The sequence below is a fragment of the Chinchilla lanigera genome, unplaced genomic scaffold (assembly GCF_000276665.1).
Source record: "Chinchilla lanigera isolate Chin_1 unplaced genomic scaffold, ChiLan1.0 scaffold00014, whole genome shotgun sequence".
Classification (NCBI taxonomy): Eukaryota; Metazoa; Chordata; class Mammalia; order Rodentia; family Chinchillidae; genus Chinchilla; species Chinchilla lanigera.
Genome location: NW_004955415.1, coordinates 27,532,584 through 27,552,944, shown reverse-complemented (window position 1 = coordinate 27,552,944; position 20,361 = coordinate 27,532,584). Strand labels below are relative to the sequence as shown.

Below are 20,361 nucleotides of genomic sequence, written 5' to 3'. Positions count from 1 at the left end.
GCCCACAGTGGTACCCAGCTAGGGATGTATCAGGCATTGGGTACCTTGCCTTTCCTTCTTGGTTTCACTGCCCCACTCCTTCCTGCCAGTGTTTCCTGGGATCACTTCCTAAGCACACCAAACTCACCTAAATCATTGTTCTGGCATCTGCTCCTCGGGGAACCAAAACTAAGTCAAAGTAGTAGATAGACACAACATGGTGATTAGACATAATCACCATGGGAACTGAAAACTGAAAAAGACCCATGCCAACAAAGGGCTCTTCTGGGACAAAGTTTAGAGAAACAGGCTCTCACCTTTTCCAAAGACCCTAACACATACAAATACCACTTTAGTGCAGGGGCCCGGTTTGCTTATTTAACTATGCATCCACTCCCCAGCTGAGGGGCTAACCTGGTTTTTTGTCTGGCGCTGTGGTAGTAATGAGAAATCTGCTCAGCCACAGAGGATGCCAGGCCTGCAGACCCTGGTAGTAGTGTCCACTTCATGCATGGCCACTTCATGCATGCCTCATCCTGCCTCCTGCTGTGCAGGCTGAATGAGCATGAGATCACACACGCAGAGGCCAGGGTGGCTACAGGCCTAGAGGCTCAGGGAGAAGTCTTCCTCCCATGAGCCCTTTCCTTCTGGTTACCACAGGGTTTCTGGGTCTGGGTCATGGTTCTGTTTTGGAGAGACACTGGGGAGTGGTGAACAGGTTTAGGGGTATGAAAAAAGCTTTAAGTTTCTACACTCACAAAAGTCTCTTTGAAAGATGACCTAAAATAAAGACCTAAGAAAAGTGGGCAAAATCTGTCAGACATTTCCTTAGAGGATCACAACCCACACATTAACATTTACCTGGAAGGTTTGTCACAGTGTGTTAGCTACATGTGCGGATGTGTATTTACACGTATGTGTGTATACACAAATAGTCAAGAATACATCTATGCACAAAATCATGGATGAATCTCAAAAACAGTGCCCTAAGAAGCCATGCATCAAAAAGCACACATTGAATGACTCGTGCACAGAAAGCTCTAGAACAATCATAATCTATGGTGATAGAAATCAGGTGAGTGTCTAGAGTTAGCCAGGATGGGAGTTTTCTGAGGATGGACATGAGAGAATTTCCTAAGATGAAAGAAGTTGGGGTGCACAAGTATAATCTTATGTCATAGGTCACTGATGGTTCCCTGAAGACATGCTTACTTTCATTGTGCATAAATGTAACTCAACCAGAAGGGGGAATAAACACAGATAAGCTTGCTAATGTATATGAAAGTGTGCATTCTCATTTCTGAAAATTGCTTTGAAGTTCACTGAGATAGGATGGATTGATGGTTGGATACACATAAACATGGGATAAAGCAGGCATAACAAAATGCAAATTATATAGCCTTGGTGCTGGGTCTGCAGGTATTCGTAGTACAATTCTATTTTCCTGTTTGTTTTCAAATGTTCATGATAAAATGCTAGAGTGAGAAAAAAAAACCTCCTTGAATCAGGAGAGAAAAGATGCAAATTTGCAAATAAACAGCATATCAAATTGTGGTATGGATAGAACAATGATTCTAGATTGATAATGGTAGTACTGAGGGATTCCGACCCCCAGGGTACTCCTCCATGGAGCCATTGGGCATTAGACTCTTTGGTCTGGGCACCTTGATCACAACATGATTCCCCAGAGGGCCCAATATCCCATGTGGAACCAGGGGCAATGGATAAAAGTGGCTAAGAGAGGGAAGAGGTACAGATGTGTTACTACTCTTCCTTTATTAAATACTCAGTATGTGGCCCAGGATGTATGACTGAAACAGAGCAGGTAGCGGAGACACATGGAAGAACAAGGGCTTCCACATGCATGGAAATGGATCACCTGTCTTTGGATAATTTGATCAAAGTGACTCCCAAAGGGTGGATTCGTGCCTCAACAGTCACAGTGGTAGAAGGTCTCCCTAAGCTCACATGTTGTTATCTTAACCCCCCATGCAGCAGCAGGTAGAACTGGGTCAGAGAGAACCCAGACAGTTGCCCCACAATCTCACTGTGTGAGCAGGAAGAGAAAAGGGGCCCTCCATCAACAAAGAAGAGAGCCCTGACCAACACTGAATCTGCTCCTGCATTGTGCTTGGACTTCCAGACTCCAGAACTGTGAGTGACAGACACATTTCTGTTGTATGAAAGCTACCCAGTCTGTAGTATTTTGTAATCGTCAGAAGAACATACCAAGACTAAGCAGGATAGAGTCCTGCACAGCACAAGCCCTGCTTCTTTTCCACTTGCTCATTCATGGCCCTTCAATTCCTGTTCTTCATCCACTGGTGTGAATTCTGCAGGCCCAATCTTGAATAGCTGGGCTAAAACTCCAATTCCTCATCTTCAGTGATTTTCTACAGATTTTTTCCCCAAGGCATATCAACAAGATTTCAGCATAAGGGGAATTCCCATCCTCTAATAAAAGATGCACTGAGAGATTTATTTTGGTACTGAAAGGCTGTTCTTGTGACCAGCACAGAAGCTTTGACAATAAGACTACTCCTCCTTTCTGCCTGGACTTTTATGATATTAGTACCTATCAGATGCATCTTACCATCCTCCCATAGGAGAAAATCCCTATGCCCAGGAACCAGGGAGAAGAATCAACAGCATGAATAATGATACAATCTCCTATGCCCATTCAAGGCGGGGCCTTTGCCAAGGGCCCCACTCCTCACACACAACATCCCTGACCCCGTCTCCCTCTCTGCACAGGGAAGGAAGGCGATGCTCTCCAGGTTGAATGTCTGTGCCTGTGCCTGTGCCTGGTGCCAAGGTCCATGGGACTTTCACTCTATGCAGGAGTAGGTTACAGTTATAAGACACAGCACCCAAGGTTCCCTCCTAACCCCCGGGGTGAGGGTACTTTGAGCACCATTGAGTTCCGGAAGCACTGATAAAGCCAGCCTACTCTCTGCACCCCAGGTCTGGGCTCCCCAGAGTGCTCCCATCCATCTCAGGTCACCCACCTGTCATCTTTGCTTTCTCATCCCAGTGTCACTGACTGCAGTGGTGTGCGCTATGGAACCCAGCATGAGCTCCCAAAACATAGACCTTGACAGGGATGGATAAGACACTGGGCTGAGCCCAAATCTATTTTGTTCTGAATCAGCTTCTAAAAAAGGCAGTTAATCTTTAATTTAGAGATTTTATTGTTCTATTACAGATATTTCAGCTAAACGGATGGATCATTCAAGACTCAAAAGCACCCACAGGATAAGCAGATGTGCTCTTACAGAAATGCACTCTCTGAGGTGAGGGAGGGGCCCTGTCTTGGGTCTCGCTAGGGCTGACTCCAGGAACACAAACTGGAGGGGTGGCCATCACCCCACTGACCCTGAGGAAGCCCATGACTGATCCCAGGCCCACCTGGTGGGTATCTCAGCTCCACCTTCCCTGCAGCCCTCACTGTTCTGTGGGGCCTGGAAAAACTGCAGGAGCCTCTGGTGAGAGGAAGAGGCTGGACCTCACGTGGCCCATCCTCCTCGACAGCTCCAGAGTCAACCCAAGCCAGGTAGCATTGTGCTCAAGGACAGAGTGGGGCCCCAAGGCCCTGTTCTGAGTCCCAGGAGCACCTCAGCACCAAATTCGACCAATCCAGCTTCTAGGCAGACAGGGGAGGAGGGCACTGAGGAAACTGAGTCAGAGGCAAGACCTGCAGACAAGAGGAGGCAGGAACATTAACTCCCAACTATAACACACAGAAATTTAGAAACACAGCTGGGGTGAAACTCCATCCTGATGTCTCTAAGCCAGCTTAAAAACACAACCCACGGCCCCCAGGATGGAGCATAAAAATGTGTCAGTACTCATACTGTTCCCAGGGAACCTGGAACCTATGTGGGGCCTATGGCAAGATAGGTTTGGTGTCTTAGGTATGTGTGTATGTGTGGAGGGCTGGGAGAAGGGCTCAAGAGAGGCTGCAGGCCCACCTCTCTACCCTTTACCTGGCGTCATAGAGGGCAAGACAGGGGACACAGAGGGGTCACAGGCCATGGCTCCCAGCAACTGAGCATCTCAGGCCACTGGGGCTGCAGAATCAGAGTACCCCAGACTGGGTGGCTTCTTAACAACATAAATGTGCCTCTCACAGCACCGGAGGGTGGACATCCAAGATCAAGGCACGGGTAGATTCCATGTCTGTCAGGGCCAGAACCAGGAATAGATGGCACCTTGTCCCTGAGTCTTTCACCCAGGAAAAAGGGATGAGAATGTGTTCTCAGGCCTCTTTTATAAGGGAAATAATCCCTGTCATTCAGTCTCCATGCTCAGGACCTAATCTCCTCCTCTTTCCTGATACTTTCACCTTGAGGATGAGGATTTCAACACAGAATCTGAGAGGCCACCATCACTCAGGCCAGAGCACCAGGAGGCTTGGAGAGCTCGGAGGCCCAGCTCCCAGTCCCAGAGATGAGTTTTCTTGTCCTGGGGCAGAGCCTAGATTTAGACCCTGCCTGGATCTGTCTCTCAAGCTGAGCCTGGGAGCCTCACACCTGACAAGTCCCTGGAGGACCTGCAAAAGCTTAGATGTCAGGGCCTCTTCCTGGAGGCTCTGACCAACAGTTCACAGCCATGGTGAGGGAATGGGCACTGCTGACAAGCCCAGGGGCTGCAACTGCTGGCCCTGTGGTCCCTCAGGTAACTTAGGGCCCAGGAGGCCCCGACTTGCAGATGTGACTTGAAGGCTGACTATATACCCCAGAAAGGTAAGGAAAGGCAGCCTAACCTTGGGGTAGGAGGGGACACAGTGTCCTTGTCCTTGATGTGGTGCCAGCCACGGTGAACCATGAGAGACAGGGCCTGACATCTGCTCCTTGACCAAGACGGAGATATGGCCATCATGGTCTCAGGCAATGTGGGTTCAACCAAGGGCCTTGAAACCAGGAAGTGGCTTTTCTGGGATGGCCCCATGGTGGGAGACCTCAGCCATCCCATTCCATACCCACAGCTTCTCTGTGTTCTGGCAGTGAGGCAGGAGAGCTGTGGGGAGACTGTCTCTATGTGCATGGGCTGGTATAGTAGCAGCTGGACCTACAATGCAGCTGTACTCTCTGACCCATGTGAGAAGCAATTCTAGGAGCCCTGAGTACTGGACAGGTGGTCTGAACCCCCAGTGATCTACAATAGGGGGTGGCCCACAACAGCAGTGCTGAACATTTAGGGGGTTGGAAATCTGAAACGGATTCCCAAAACAGTGTTTTGAGCTGTGCGTGGGGTGCAGGAGGCAAGGGGATGGCACCTGTATCATAGCCTCAAGCCCAGGGTGAAACCAGAAATAGTACAGCACCAGCACTCCCTAAAGGAGGGATCCAGGACAGCAGAGGGGAGCCTGGGGATGTAATTCCTGCCTCAGCCTCTCCTCCAAGCCATGTGAGGCTCCAGTCCCAGGCCCAGAACAGGAAACACTTCCAGGAAGTGCCACAAAGAGTATTTCAGGCTTTTCAGGTCCTGTAGTCTGTGTGGGGACCATTCACCTCTACCTCTGGACAAGAGAAGCCACTGACGACCCCAAAGCAGATGTGCGTGGCTGTATTCCAATAAGACTTAACTTACAAAAACAGCGAGCCCTGTTCAGCCAAGAGCTCTTGGTTGTTGAGCCCTGGCTTGAAGGAAAGGATTTGGAAGTCACTAGATGCACTAAGCCCTATGCTTTTTTTCACATTTATGACACTGGATTTTCAGCTCTTTAACTGGTATTGGTCTAAGTCTAAATTATCACCTGGGCACCAGAATACAGTCATGCCTAGCCTGGAGGTATTAGTTCCAAGGGCCAACCTGTTCCAATAAGCTAATGAACGTGAAATTGAAATACTTTGAAAAGTCTAAAGTACTTTGAAATAAACCCACATAAGCTCTGCACCAAAAAGCAGAGTTTATCATCCTTTACCTGTGTTTCAAGAAAATTCCAGGCAGCACATATCAGATTAGGCTACCTGGGCTAAAGAACAGAGGTTTCTGAAGAAAATTTTTAAGTGCCCCAGTTAAGAAGTCCTGAAGACATGTCAAAGCTAGAAATGAATAGAGTCTGGCCCTTTCCTCCCTGCCCCGAGACTTTGGTGCTCTTCGTTAGGATGATGAAGAAAGCCCTCTACCCGCTATTTCATCCTGTCTGCCTACATGGTGACCTCTCCAGCCAGAGGACCTCATTAGTCCGAAGCCTCCCGGATAATACCTCAGTCTTCTTTGCTCAGCTCAGAGTAAGAATGGTGCATTGCTGCTGAACTACCAAAAACAACTTAGCTCTCCTTAAAGCCATCTTGATAATGCTGCCCATACCAGTGTGCCTTCAGAGTGGTAACATCCCTGCAAATGCGCCCATCTGTCTACCATCTATTGCATTTCTGGTAACAAAGATAAACCAGTTACAATTTATTAAGCACACACAATGACTGAATCTGGCTACTTTACAGAGCCTGCTTCACTTAAAGATAACTACAACCCTGTGAGGAGGCATCTGAATCTGCATTTTATAGAAAGTGAACACAGAGGTCAAGAAATTCAGGTAATTCTCCTGATACATAGGTTGAATGTGATAGAACTGTGATTTAAGATTTATTCCAGAACTCAAAGTTTTCAATACCATTGCCAGTGACATTCAGTGTTTCCTCTAAGGCTCTTGTATTTCCAGGAAAAAGATGCACTTTGCACATGGGCACACTGGGACAATTTCTACCTCCCTGATGACCCTTCCAAGGTAAATCGAATTGTGTCACCTTAACCAGGCAAGAATAGTGATGATTACGTCCAAAGCTAAAGCCAGGATTAGAAGACTTAAGTTTGGGTTATGATTTTTCTATAATGAGAGTACACTGCCTTTGTAATAAGATAAGCATATAAGAAAGTTAAAAAATTTGTTTTTTAAAAAAACAAGTTTGGGGAGGCTAAAGTACCTAGCTATTCACCAAACCTGTTTTCTTTTTCCTCTGTTAGTTTTTAACACTTTGCTGATGCATGTATACTAGCCTCCCTTGCAGTTAGAAGTCATGTGACTGGGCTCTGGTCAATGAGATGAAAGCAGAAGTGAGCTTGTAGCCTATAAAACCCTGTTATGCACAATCCTCTTTCTTCTTAATGCAAAGAAACACAGTGCCTTGGAAGCCAAGTTCAAGGATGGGAAAATCCAAAGATGAAAAGATTTGGAGTCCATGGACCACTTCCTGCAACAGGGCCAACCGCAGACCAGAATCCTACATGAGAATGAAAGCAACTCATCTCATGTGAAACCACCAAATCTGTTGCAGCAGCTCCTATTACCCTATCTAACTAATTCAGTAAAAAGTTTGATACAAATTAAAAAGTAGATCACATTAGTTTCTAATTTGTTCCACTTAAGAATGTCAACAACTATTATTTGAGTCATTAAGAAAATTGTAACTGCAGAGAGAAGTTAGTGAAAGTTATGTGAACTAGTAAAATGAAATGTGGGTTTTAAGACTTTAAATCTAGTTCTTTCCTGATTCAAACCCAATAAGGATCACACCGAGATGACTGCAATTTATCGTTTCTAATAGTTTAGATATGTTTGGTAAAAAATATTAATGTTAATGTCACTTGTTTCTTTTTATTGTTGCAATGCAAATACTAGAAAATCTAAAGTTACATTTGTGGTCCACATTATTTCTATTGGACACTGCTATTCTAGATGGTATGAACATCAGATTTTCTCTCCAATTATTTGTATGTATGTGTATCTGCCATGTGGAAATTGGGTGGCACTACTTTGCGTCTGATAAATCCTGGGTTCTTGGACAGGTTGTAGGTCTCCCCCGGCCAATGAGTTTTTCATATAAAAGATGAAAAAGTTGGGCCTTTCATACTGCGTACATTAGCTATACCCAGCCCTATTCAAATCAGTCAGCCCTAATGTCACCTTGTTCATGCTAGCACCTTGCATGGATTTCTCTACTTGCTCAACTATACCTAGCTTCTTCTTTAAGGTCACTCTCACTACTTGAATCTACCCTCGTGCTACTTCTCTCTTAGGGACCTTCAGCTTCTGTCATGATTCACATTTCACTCGGAGTCTGTTTGGTTTCTGGCCCTTCTTGAGATCACCTGATCTGTGAACATTCTTGTTGCACTCCCATACGGCCACCACCCCGTTGATCTCACCTTGGTCCTGCAACACAGCCTCAGGTGTCTTTGTCCCTTCAGAGACTTTGACCCAACTAAGCCAGGAAGTCAGAATCAGTGAGCCTCTATCTTCAGGGTATCAGAGTAACTTCACAGCAAAGCTGACACCAAGGGCCATCATTTAAATAGCTTCCTTTCTTCAAAGTTTATTCAAAAGAGGCTTTCCGGAAAAGCTCATTTCCTTAAAATATCAAAGAACTGAAAACCAAAAAGTGATAGATCTTCCTGGAGACACACTGTGCAGTGTTTAAATAAAACTGTGCAGAGCATATACAGAAATATCACAAAGAATTCATTTCTGTGGCAGTTGCCCACCACCCTCAATATTACATTTAGCTAACTTAATTTTCTGTGGATCAAATTTATTCAAAGTTAAATTTCTCTTAATAGGTCATCTGAGTAAACAGCTTCAAGTGTTATTTGCCAGAAAAACAATATGTTTCCAGGCTTCAGATGAAATCGGCAGTGTCAGGCTAAAAAAACAAACTTAAAAATTCACAGAGAGCTGGAACAACTGCAGAAAAAAATGGAGCCCAGAGGTCAGTCCTTTTCATGCAGCTCTGGAGAAAAAAAAAATCAGAAAGTCCCACTAAAACAAGGTCTTTGAGGGGTACAGGAAGAATGGTGGTTTTTTTTAAAAAAAAATCCAAACTACATAAAACAATAGATGCTCAAAGCAGCAGCTGCCATAAAAGCATGTCCATCCCAGTGTAATGACACCAGTCACAGCCAGTGCTGCCAGTTTGTATCCTCCACCCTGGGCAACCATGGCTCATACACTGGGTGATCTGGGCTCTTGGACTTCAGAGATGGGGAGATGGAATAAAAGAAGGCTTGAGGTATGGCATGGAATCTCAAAACGCATCAGTTATGAAGGGAAGTAAGGGGTGCCTTGGTGGGGTGTTTTGGCGTGCAAGTTTATGTCAATTTCTTTTTGAAATCTGTTGGAAGTACTGTACTGGTGCAATGGAAGGAATAAGGCAACTGAAGGAAATGACTATCTGAGAGGCAAACCAGCCCCATATCCCAATAAGAAGTACAAGAATAGGCAATTCCATCTCCTATCACCAAATCTACAGCCTTCCTCTCACAGCATCTAAAGTCAGTCCTGCTGAGAATGCAGTCAGAGAAGCCTGTGACACACTAAGTAGCCTGTGGCTGTGCTTTATAATGAGTGTGACATTGCTTGTGACCTTGACAGTACAGCTCATATAGCCATGGCACACACTGCACCCTAAGTGATCAGGTTGCTGCGTAAATAATCCTCCTCCCAACACAAAGGGATCCTGACCCAGGGTCTGTTATGGAGATGATGCTGCTGACACTACTGCAAACAGGAAGGGAGAGGGTCCAACACCCACAGGACTCCCTTCCTGCCCTGGACGGAGACTTCTGAGAGGAGATGCCATTATATTAAAGCAGCACAAATCCACTGGGGCTTCTGATGGGAACTGGGTGACGTACAGCAACGGGAGCTGTGTTGGTTCTCTGGGGCTCAGTCTTCTCACCCAACAGAGGTAGAGAAGAGGAACACAGTGGCCCCCTCATCCACTGTTTTGCCAACCTTGGTCTCAGTTAGGCATAGTTACCTAGGGGCAACCTGTCACCTGTGGACAACTGTGGTCTACAAATGCCACATTGAAAATTCTGGAAATGAACAATTCATACATTGTACATAACTTTTATTATAGTACACTGTTTTTAACTGCTCCATGTTAACATTGGTTACAGTTTAAATCTCTTTCTGTGCCTAGTTTATAAATTGAACTTTATCACAACTATATCTGTATTTTTTAAAAAAGTATCCGGGGCTGGGGATTTAGCTCAGCGGCAAAGCGCCTGCCTGGCAAGTGCAAGGTCGTGAGTTCGGTTCCTGGTACCGGAGAAAAACCAAAAAAAAATAAAAATAAATAAATTAAAAAAATAAAAAAGTATCCATAGGTTTCAGCATTACCTGTGGTGTCAGACACCCATGGGTCTTGACACATCCCCCAGGGACAGGGGTCTACTTAACTACAATAGTATAGCATGTCAGTATGTCAGAGCCTTACAAGCACTTTGACTTTCAACCATTTTTCATAAGATATCAGTTCAGTCAAACTTGAAAAAGCACACCTCTGGCAGCACTCTAGGAAGGGCGGCAAGCCACTGGGTCATGTTCATTTGTGGCACTTTTGGACTGTGTCGTCATTAGACACCAATGACTGGCAGGGGCTGGTCCTACATGAATGGACTGTCAAGTTCATCTCTAAGGGAAGATGGGACTCGAGCTCAGCATCCAACTGATGCTGAGACCTGGGCTACCTGAGTGTACTCTGGGCAAAAGCAAACTGGCTGATTCTGCCCATTCTTGTAGAGAGCGGCTGGAGAATGTGGCTTCAGGAATCCTACAGTGTGGCGCATCTCCCACAGTGAGGAGATAGGTGCCCCTCCAGCAGACAGTGGGAAGCTCATGAGTCATCTCCTACTACAGAGCTCTCAAGCTTGGGGCACTGTGTTATACATACTTTACAGCTTTATTACCGCTTCACACAGTGGTTATGAAAGGTCAGAATGATTATCACAAGTTCTCAGGGAAGCATACAGGCTCAGAGCACCTTATTATGTTGCCCAGAGCTCCATGGTATCTAAGCTGGAATTCAAACCCAGGAGAGTGCCCACTCTACACTCTTGAGATGTTTGCAATGAGTTGGAAAGATAGGAAGTGTGTCCAGACAACTGGATGTTCCAGACCAGCCTGTCTGATAGACCTATCTGTGCTGATAGAGATGTTCTACGACCTGTGAACTCCAGTATAGTAGCCACTAGCTAGATGTGGCTATAGGATATCGGATGTGTGGCTCGTACAACTGAGAATCAGAAATTATAGTTCATTTTATTTGAATTCATCTAAGTTCTAGTTATCCCTGAATGTCCACATTGCACAATGCAATTTGAAGACTTTCATAACAAGCATTCAGAAAAGGAAATGATTTGCCACAGTCCAGGTAGTCCAAGCAGGCTTCTTGAAGGGTGTGGCTCTGACATGTTAGGACTTAACAGGACTCTTTCTGTTTCAAGCTTGTTCATCTTCCCTCCCAAATTTGCTTCAGAATCAAGGACCCCAGCAACAAGTCCAGCCCCTTCAGTCTGAAGATGAGGAAACCAAAAACATCTATCATGGAACCATAAGAAGCATGTTTCCTTTCTGGACCTGCTCTCTGCCTCAGGAACGAGCTCTCATTTACTGTTTCCTGTTTCCTTCTGGAAGCTTTTGTTCTCCTCTCTTCCCTGTGCCCTCTCTGCAAACCCTAGAAGACACGGGCTTTGTGCTTTTTTATCAACCTGGACATTTTCTTGCTCCTTATAAAGCTGAGTCATTTCCACTCTTGGACTTTATTACATAGCTTTCAATACACTGATGATTCTACACCTGTTACTCTGAGAAAGGCATCTTCCAATACAGTGAGAAATGCCACTCACAGAGAGACCACTCACCTTCCCCCAAACACAATCCCAACACATTAAATACCCGTAAGCCCATCCTGTGGCCAGATCTAGCACAGGAAGTGGGTCACAATGTCAGGTCTGACTCCATTCTTTCCATACCAAGGGTGGCCACTGGGCTCATCAATGCTGTTTCCTGTCTTCTGACATTGTAGTCTGTTAGTTGGATAGAGATGTTGAAAATGTTTGACTACAAAACCAGATCAGGGCTGGGCATATAGCTCAGTGGCACAAGCACCTGCCTGGCAAGCACAAGGTCCTGAGTTCAATTCCCGGTACAAAAAAAAAAAAATCAAAACCAGATCAACCAGCTGCACTGTCCCTGTCCTGGCCTTTTGGACCAGTTCTTAGAAAATTAGTTTCCTGGAAGATACACGACTCTGCCCCCTCAACTGGAGCTCTTGGACTTTCCACGCCATTTTCATCACTAGCTGATATAGCTGCCATGTGCTGCACCTTCATGACTGTCTCTTGTGCATTTAATAACAGCCACAATAACATTTGCATTTTCTAACTTGAGAAATATTGATTATAACATGGTTTGAAAGTGAGACCAACTTCTGACTCCTTCCACCTTCACTCGAAGTGGTTGTTAAGAATCTCAGTATGGAGGAAAGAACAACTCTACCCCACCTTCCAAAAAGAGAGCAGACATACAACTTCTTAAACACCTTCTGTACTCAAAGGTCTACGGCCTTTGTGCATGCAATGAAGATGTTTATAGCCATCCATGATGACACAAAAAACAAGACAGGTCTTTGGATGTGAGGTCAACATGTTCTTGAGCTCTTGGGTCCTTGGAATGAATACCTATGAGGTGCAAGTGCACACCAAGGCAAGAAGGAAGGCCCCAGAGAGCTCTGTGTCTAAGTCAGGAGGGTAAAGTATAGCCAGACCCAATCCATCCCACAGCTGGTTTCAGTACAGTTTGTGAGTTAAGGATGGCTTCAATTTTTCTCTTTTTTTTTTTTTTTTTTTTTTAGAGGGGCTGAGATATTGGGAATCAAACTCAGGACCTTGCACTTACCAGGTAAGTGGGCTTCAATTTCTTTAAAAGAATTGTAAAAAATCTCTTTAGAAGGGGGCTGGGGGTTTAGCTCAGCGGCAAAAGCGCCTGCCTGGCAAGCGCAAGGTCGTGAGTTCGGTTCCCGGTACCGGAGAAAAACCAAAAAAAAAAAAATCTCTTTAGAAGACTACTATTATCTAGCCTGCAAAGCCTAATATACTTACTGGCTGGTCATTTCTAGAACAAGCCTGGTGTAAACCATGAGCAACTTCATCCCAGAGGGGAGGACCTGTCATTTCTCTAAGGACCGAGGGGCTGGATACCAGTGATTCCTAGTTGCCTTTGATCCCCTTTGAACTTATTTTCATTTTCAGTTCAATAACATTACAGATAAAATGTTCCGCATAGCTTTCTAAAGACAGGCACAATATACACCAAATATAACAACAAATACTCATGAATGCTCTTCAGTCTTCCCAAGATCTACATTGTAGTTGAAGATCTGCCCCAACTCTGTCTTCACTGTGACAGAAGCGAGGCCCTTTATTAAAAACCAGCCAGAGAGAATCCCAGGAATCAAAGCATAGAGGGTCACTGGAATCCTCATCCATCCTGCCCCAGGAGCGCTTTTGTACTGGTTGGCACTGGCTCCGCATGTAGTATCAGCACAGAATCAGAATAATTCCAACAGAATAATGGCAACTTACCTTCTCCTCAACTCCAATGAGGAAAGAATACAGAGGTGGAAACACCTGAGTGATTCTGTGGGCTCTCACCTTGGAGTTTCTTACACTCCTATACTAAATGTTCTTAGAGTTTCTTTGATTTGAACCCAAAGAAAAAACACAGAGTCCAGCCTTTCCTTGACCATAACCAAAGAAAATGGCAGCCATGACCCGGCACACAAGCATCACTATTACCTGGTTCAGTGCAGTTCTTGCTGCTTCGGAGTCCTGCATCTTCAGAAACCAGAGAGTCATTGATCTGCATTAGCTTCCTCCCCACCATCCACTTTCTGTCTTCTCCTATGAGGTCCATGAGGTCAAGCTCTGGGGAGAAAAAGACAATAACCGCATATCACTCACAGCAGAGTTTTGGTCTTTACCCACACCACACTAAGACCTCTTCAAGCCCCTTGCCTCTAACCATTAAGGGGGTCCTCTGTTGCTGGTCCCTCCTGGGATCCAAAGGTAACTCCACAAATAACAAGCCTAAGTAGGATAACAGTGAAGTGCATATTCCAGAGTTTTCCCCAGTGAGCTTAAGCTCCCATTGTCCACAATGCCACTTTCTTGATAAAGCACACTTGATTAGTGGCTGTCTTGTCTTTGTCTTGATTTCCTGAATGCAATGACATTCTGACAAATGCTTAACCACCAATTCTCTGTGTAAGGAAACGTTCCAGATTTGTAGCTATTGCCACTTTCGTGGTATCAGTTATCCCATGGGGGGCAAGTTCAAGCTACCAATATGACATCTTTGAGAATGGAATTGGAAAGAGAAAGTCACAGTCATCTCTGTTACATGAGCTGGGTACATGTCATGTATCTACCCCCACCAGCACATCCTTCAATCACACCCCAAATCAGCCACTCTCCACTGAACCCATGGTCTGCCTCCTGGGAGTCATCAAGCCAAGACATCTTTCACTATTCCCAGAGCATAGGCCAGGAGAGCCATTGCACAAGTTTCTAAAAACTACGGGAAGGAAAAAGTCAACCACAGAATGCATGAGCACTGAGGTGAGCACTGAAATGACTGTGGGGGTGGACATGGCAGTGATCCAAAGGCACGTTGAAGGGGGAGCATAGGACCCGCTGAGCTGGAAATGTCTGCAAAGCATCAGAAGGGAAGTATTCTACCTACAGGTAAAGGTACCTTAGAAGAGAGAACAAAGCCACAGGGAGAGGAATAAGCAAACAGGGAAGAGCATGAGACACGTGTTTCCAGGTGTCCTGCATGGAAACATACATGTCTGGAGAGGATGGCTAGTAAGGAGGAGTGAAGAAGAAATCTTGGAGAATTCAGCATTCCTCTAGAGAGTGACCAGAGTCAAAGAATCCAATAAAGGATCACGACAAGAAGGGAACCAACAAAGCTACATGGTGTCAGGCAAGAGAAGCCAAAAAAAAAAAAAAAAAAAAAGAAGAAGAATGCAGGAAACTGGAGTCAAGAGTCTTGACCACCGTGGACAAATCCAGAAAGACAAGGCAGAGAAACGATGCCTGGAGTTGGACAGCAGGGGTCACTGGGAGATGAAGGCAACCAGCTCACTGTAGCAATTTGGCACCAAATAGAGAAGTAACATGAGGCCACTTGACCCCCTGAATGTCTAAGATGTGGTCAGAAAATCAATCCAAATATAAGACAAGGAACCAATCTGGGAGCCCACTGGACTTCACACACAGCATGCACCCATCCACATTGACATGCTGTCATGAAGTGGTCAGTGGGGAGTTGGAAGAGCACCGTACCCTCTTCTCCATTTCTATGAGGGTGACAGTTGCTTCTTCCATATTGAATCTGATCCTCATGGCACTACTTGGGAAAGAAAGAGGGTGCGCGAATACTGTCCCTCCAACACCTCATCACTAGTGGCTCAAAGCAGGAACTCACTACACACAAGCTGGAATCACCATTCCCATTTCACAGATGGATAAAGTGAGACTTGTAGGAGTTTCTGGAAACCCCCATGCTTGTGGGCTTCTTACTTATGCCAAAAGGACACACATGGTATCAGCAGTTCATGCACTGAAGTCTTTCACAATCAAGCATAGCCCTGCTCCCTGGGGTAAAATTATAAAGATATCTAATTATAGCTTAGGCATATTGACCAGGAGAGACCGCTTGCTAGGTTTGTTTTTTTAAAGAATACTACAGACTACAGTAAACAACAATTTTAGACTCTGAAAGACAAAAAACCACATGGTAGCCACATGTATCAGCTTAGCCAAAATTGTCACAACAACACCAAGGAGATAATTCAAAGTTAAGACAAGGCATGGGTGCAGTCTGGCTAACCTGAATAGTTGGTTCTCATGATTAAGAATGATGACAAGTAAAGAAAAAATGTCAAGAACTCATGGAGAAACAATGTCAGTGTTAAACTCCAACAAGCAGTCCCAAATGTGAACATAACACTATATTACCATGCACTATCTCAAAGTGTGGGGAAAGGCATTTCCTCTGTCTCCAGTGGCTTTCCCCACAGAAGTACCCCTGAGAGAAAGATGTGGGCACTGCTGGGATATATGGGAAGGGATCCTGGGAAGAATCTGAATAGCAACAGGGAAGTGGAACAGAGCATGAGCATTTCAAGCCAGCTGCCAAAATGAATAATGAGCCCTTGACCTCCCTGGAAAGAAAGCTGAAGGAGCCAGCATAGATATTCATGTATGACACCCAAGGAGTGAGGGAGCTGAGACATTTACCCACCTATACCTGGGTTGAAAGTCATGAATAGAAAACATTAGTTCTCTAGAACCTCCACCCCTACCATAGGGATATGTAAATGAGCTCTGGTTCCCAATAGAGGACTTGGAAAATGAGATGCAGGTTCTAGAAGTTGGATGGCACCAGTATGGACTGAGGAGGTCAGTACAGGGGATGTGGGCAGGGCACCGTGGCATCTGCCAGCCCACATGGCATCTGCAGAGAGAGGGAGGTTATGGCTGGCAGACTAGGAATTCTGCTATTCTCATAGTCAGGGCCAGAGAAAAGCCCTCTGTGGACCTGCAATCCCAAGGTTCTGGAAGACCCCAAAGATTTGCAAAGCAAGAGTATCCATTCCAGTGACTTCCAAAGTTTCTTCTTACGCCAAGTTTCCATGGTTCTGTAATTCTAAGAGAAAAGCTGATACCAATTAAGAGATGTAAAAGTGAAGCCAGCTATTGTAGCAGAAAATTAGAGGATTTTTTTTCTTTACATAATGATTCAATATCTTCAGAAATTATTAAGATAGCACCTCTGAATTCCAAACCGTACAGACTTTTATCTAAGCAAAAATATACTTGACCACTGACCACTGATATAAAAATACAGAGACAAGAGTATGGAAAAATAAGAATGACAAAAAATAATGCTCTGTATTTATCTCCTTCCCAATGAGTACAAATCTGACAGTAATACACCCAGTTCATCTGTTCTCACACAACTCCCTGTGAGATAGGAAGGGACAGTTGGTTCTGGGGACAACTTATCTTTGGGATAAAAAGAGTAGAAGTGATTTGCCTAAGAGCTGAGCCAACCCACGGCCACCTCAACTACCTGTCCCAGTTGTCATGGCTTCCACTTATTCAGTGTCTATTACGTGCGAGAGCTTTCCGTTCTTCAATGTACTTCCTATTCACTATCGTTCTACATGGACCTATTAGCTCCATTTTCTCAAATACAGAAAGTGAAGCACACAAAGGTTGAATAACTTGCCCAAGGTCACTCAGAGAGCAAGTGGCACAACTGGGATTCGAACCCACTTTGCTGAGTTCAAAGGTCAAATGTTTGGTAGAAGCCTGGATGGGATGAAATGCATCTTGGTTGTAGATAATAGTTGGTAGATCCATAATAGTTGGCAGATCCAGATAATAGTTGGTAGATCCATAATGCAGCCTGCGCTTTATACTAGGTTAGGAGAAGAGGCTCTCTCACTGGGCTCATCCTCAGAAGCTGTTGGGAACAGCAGTGAAGCATGAGCAGCGCCCTGTGAAAGAACATTCCCCCAAAAAAGAATGAGACCAAGCTGTATGCACGGCACTCTGCTCAGTGTAGGTTTCTTGGGGTCTCGGCTGGCCCTACTAGCATGGCATGGAGAGCTGCAGCCCTGCACTTAGGGACAAGGGCAGAGGGTGGGCACCAGGGAAGCTGGGAGGGTGGTGGGAAGGAGAACGGGACCCAGAGAGGTCCCCACAGTGTACTCTCCCCTCACTCCCCCAACCTCGCTTCCTCAGTCCTCTGCTACGGCAAGGCGGCTGCTCCGCAGAGCTGCACTTGAGCAATGTCAACAAAAACACTTGGCCCTGGTCCACCTCATTCTTGGCTCCTCCTCTGCCTGGCCCTGGAAGTTGCACGTTGCCCTAATTAGCCAAAGGGAGGGGAGAGGGTCGGCAGGGGAGCAAAAAGGGGGGCTCTGTGTGACTGTGGTTCCAAGAAGGGGGGACAGGAGCGGGCCACGGAGATGCTGTGGTGCGCTGCTGGGAGGGGAGGAAGCCCGGTTCTCAAGCCAGACTCAAGCTGCATGCAAGAAGCAAGAGCACAGGGGGCCAGTGCCAAGTTTCCATTACAGAGCTGTGTGCTCACCCTCCCCTGCACGCGCTCTCTCCTCCTTCCCATGATTGCAGCACGGGGAACCGAGGATTTCTGATGCGAGGAGTGGCCCTCTTTGGGTGCCCCTGCTCACATCTTCACCCCCAAACCAGCCCCCCATCTCCTGTGCAACTTTGTCCCACACAGGCTGCTGGGCCATCCCAGGCCCAGTAGTGAGGCAGGGCTGGCTAAGCTCTGCTGAGAGATCAACTCCTTGGGATATCTGGACAGACCTGGCAGCCAACTGGGTATGGGTGGCATCACCAGCCATGCCCCTCACCAGTGCCAAGCACCTCCCTGTGCCTTCTCCTTACATCCTCCCCCAGGGAGCAGAGTCCATGTTTCTGCAGCCCGGCTGGACCCCCAGCCCACAGCTGACTCCTACCTAGGCCAGGGCTGAGCTTCCCACCTTGTCCCAGAATTCCAGAAGCCAGGAAGTAGCCTCCGAGAACCCACAGCTCCTTTGAGGGAGCAGCTCTCCTCCCCAATGCCCAGTACTGGGATGGAGGGGGCCAGCATTCCCAGATATGCACAGACAGGTGGCCATAGCTCTCTACTTGCAGACGTGGAAACTGAGTCACAGAATGCCTAAGACATCACCCGTGAAATTAGGCTCAGAAAACTCAGTTAAGGGCACGACAAACAGAACGCTGGTGGCAGCCACTGCCTCCAGCTTTCTGGGCCGGCTCAGCACTCTGCACCAAGGCTAAAAATACCCACCCTGGAGTTTACACAGCTGCCTCCACTCTGTGCACTCCAGGCCTTCACCCTGGGGTCGAAGGTCAGGTTTGCATAAGCCCGCAGCCAGCGACCAAGCGTTCTGTTCTGCAGGCTCCAGTGAGCAGCACCACTCTCCAGATGACCCCTTCCTCACCCCATCCGCAAGTCTCAGGAGGGCGCCTTGCAATTCCCACCCTCCATGGGTGAAGAGGGGGCATGTGGCCTGGGCTCCATACATGTGGCCTTTGCACATGGATTTCTGAAACAAGCGCTTCCCTCCTCTAAGTTAGTTCATGCCCTGGTGGAAAGACAGCACTGCACCATAGTGAGCTCTCCAAATCCACCCACGAGGAAGAAGCAGGAAGCAACAGGGACCGGGCACTGGTTTCCCTTCAGACCCTCGAGCTACCAGAGAGACAGAGAAGGGGAGACTCAGAGACTCACACTCCCCCAAAAGACTCTTCTCCAGCCTTCTCCACTCCAGAATAGCCCAATGTTGGGCTTCTTCTCCCCACAGATTGGTGTCTGTGTCCCTTCAGAATTCACCTGTTGAAATCCTAACCCCCAAGAAAACAGAATGAAGAGGTAAGGGGCCTTAGGGAGGTGATAGGTGATTAGACACATATAATCACTGAACAGGGCAAGTGCTTTTAGAAAGGCATACCAAGGTTTCTAGGTCTTTTCCACCATATGCGAATACAGTAAGAAGACAGCAGCTTGCAACCATGAAGACAGCCTGCACCAGAACCCGGCAATGCTGACATCCTGATCCAGACTGCCAGCTTCTATCCAGAGCCCCGTGGTTAAAGCCACCAGGTCTGCAATATTCTGTTACGCCCTACTAAAAGCCTTCTCTAACCCTAATGTTCGTGCACCCATATAACCCAGGGACCTTGTAAAAATGCAGATTATGAGTAAGTACTAGTTCTCGGTGGGCTCTGAGACTGCATCTGTATTGAGCTCCCAGTGGATGCCAGTGCTTTCGGTCCAAGCATCACTCTGAATACTAAGACTATTGTTTGTCTTTAAACAAAGGCATGGATGGGTCTGAGTCACTACGTGCAAACTTGTGCCTTAACCAGGCTGCATTGCAGAAAGGAAATTGCAAGTTTCCAGGCAATGCATTCTGCAATAGCTCCAAGTGCTCCCAGTGGTAGGATAAGTGGGCAGGATAGAGCAGCTCCAATGGAATGCATCCTTTAGAAGTGAAAGAGCAGGGGCAGAAATGACACAGCCCTGACCAGTCAAGTGTCCCATCAAGCAGGAGAAAGAGGAAGAAGGTGTGAGGGACAGTCTTCCCTTTGTGCAGTAATTCTACAGACTACATGAAGCCCCAGCTTAAGAAGAAGCCTGTTGGGCCTGGATGATTATTATACAGGATTCAGGAACAAATATTGCAATTAAATCATGTGCTCAAGGCATCTGCTGAGGGAGAAGAAAATGAACCAAATATTTACTAAATGACAAGGGACACTGTGTAGCCAATACCCCACCTGCTCCCATGAACCTGAGTAACTGGAGGGCAGGGAACAAATTCATCTCTATGAAATCGGTCTTACAACAGGGACAGACTTTGAGGTAAATCTAGAAAGAAAAGAGAAGTGAGGAGGAAAAATAGAGCTAATGGCAAAAGGTATAGCACAACGCGCTGGGTATGATGTGGACCCCCGGCTCTGAAATGGAAATCACTTTCCAGAGGC

The 20,361-nt window shown here is 46.3% G+C and overlaps 1 protein-coding gene across 1 annotated transcript in view; it reads right to left on the bottom strand.

The window, feature by feature from the left end:
- The window catches only part of Slc24a3 (solute carrier family 24 (sodium/potassium/calcium exchanger), member 3), a gene marked incomplete at its 5' end in the record, with an annotated part of 452,308 nt that overhangs the window by 377,164 nt on the left and 54,783 nt on the right, over nt 1-20,361 (bottom strand). Inside the window, 1 exon segment of the mRNA XM_005380939.2 lies at nt 13,564-13,692. Within this exon segment, the coding sequence (XP_005380996.1) occupies nt 13,564-13,692 (129 nt within the window).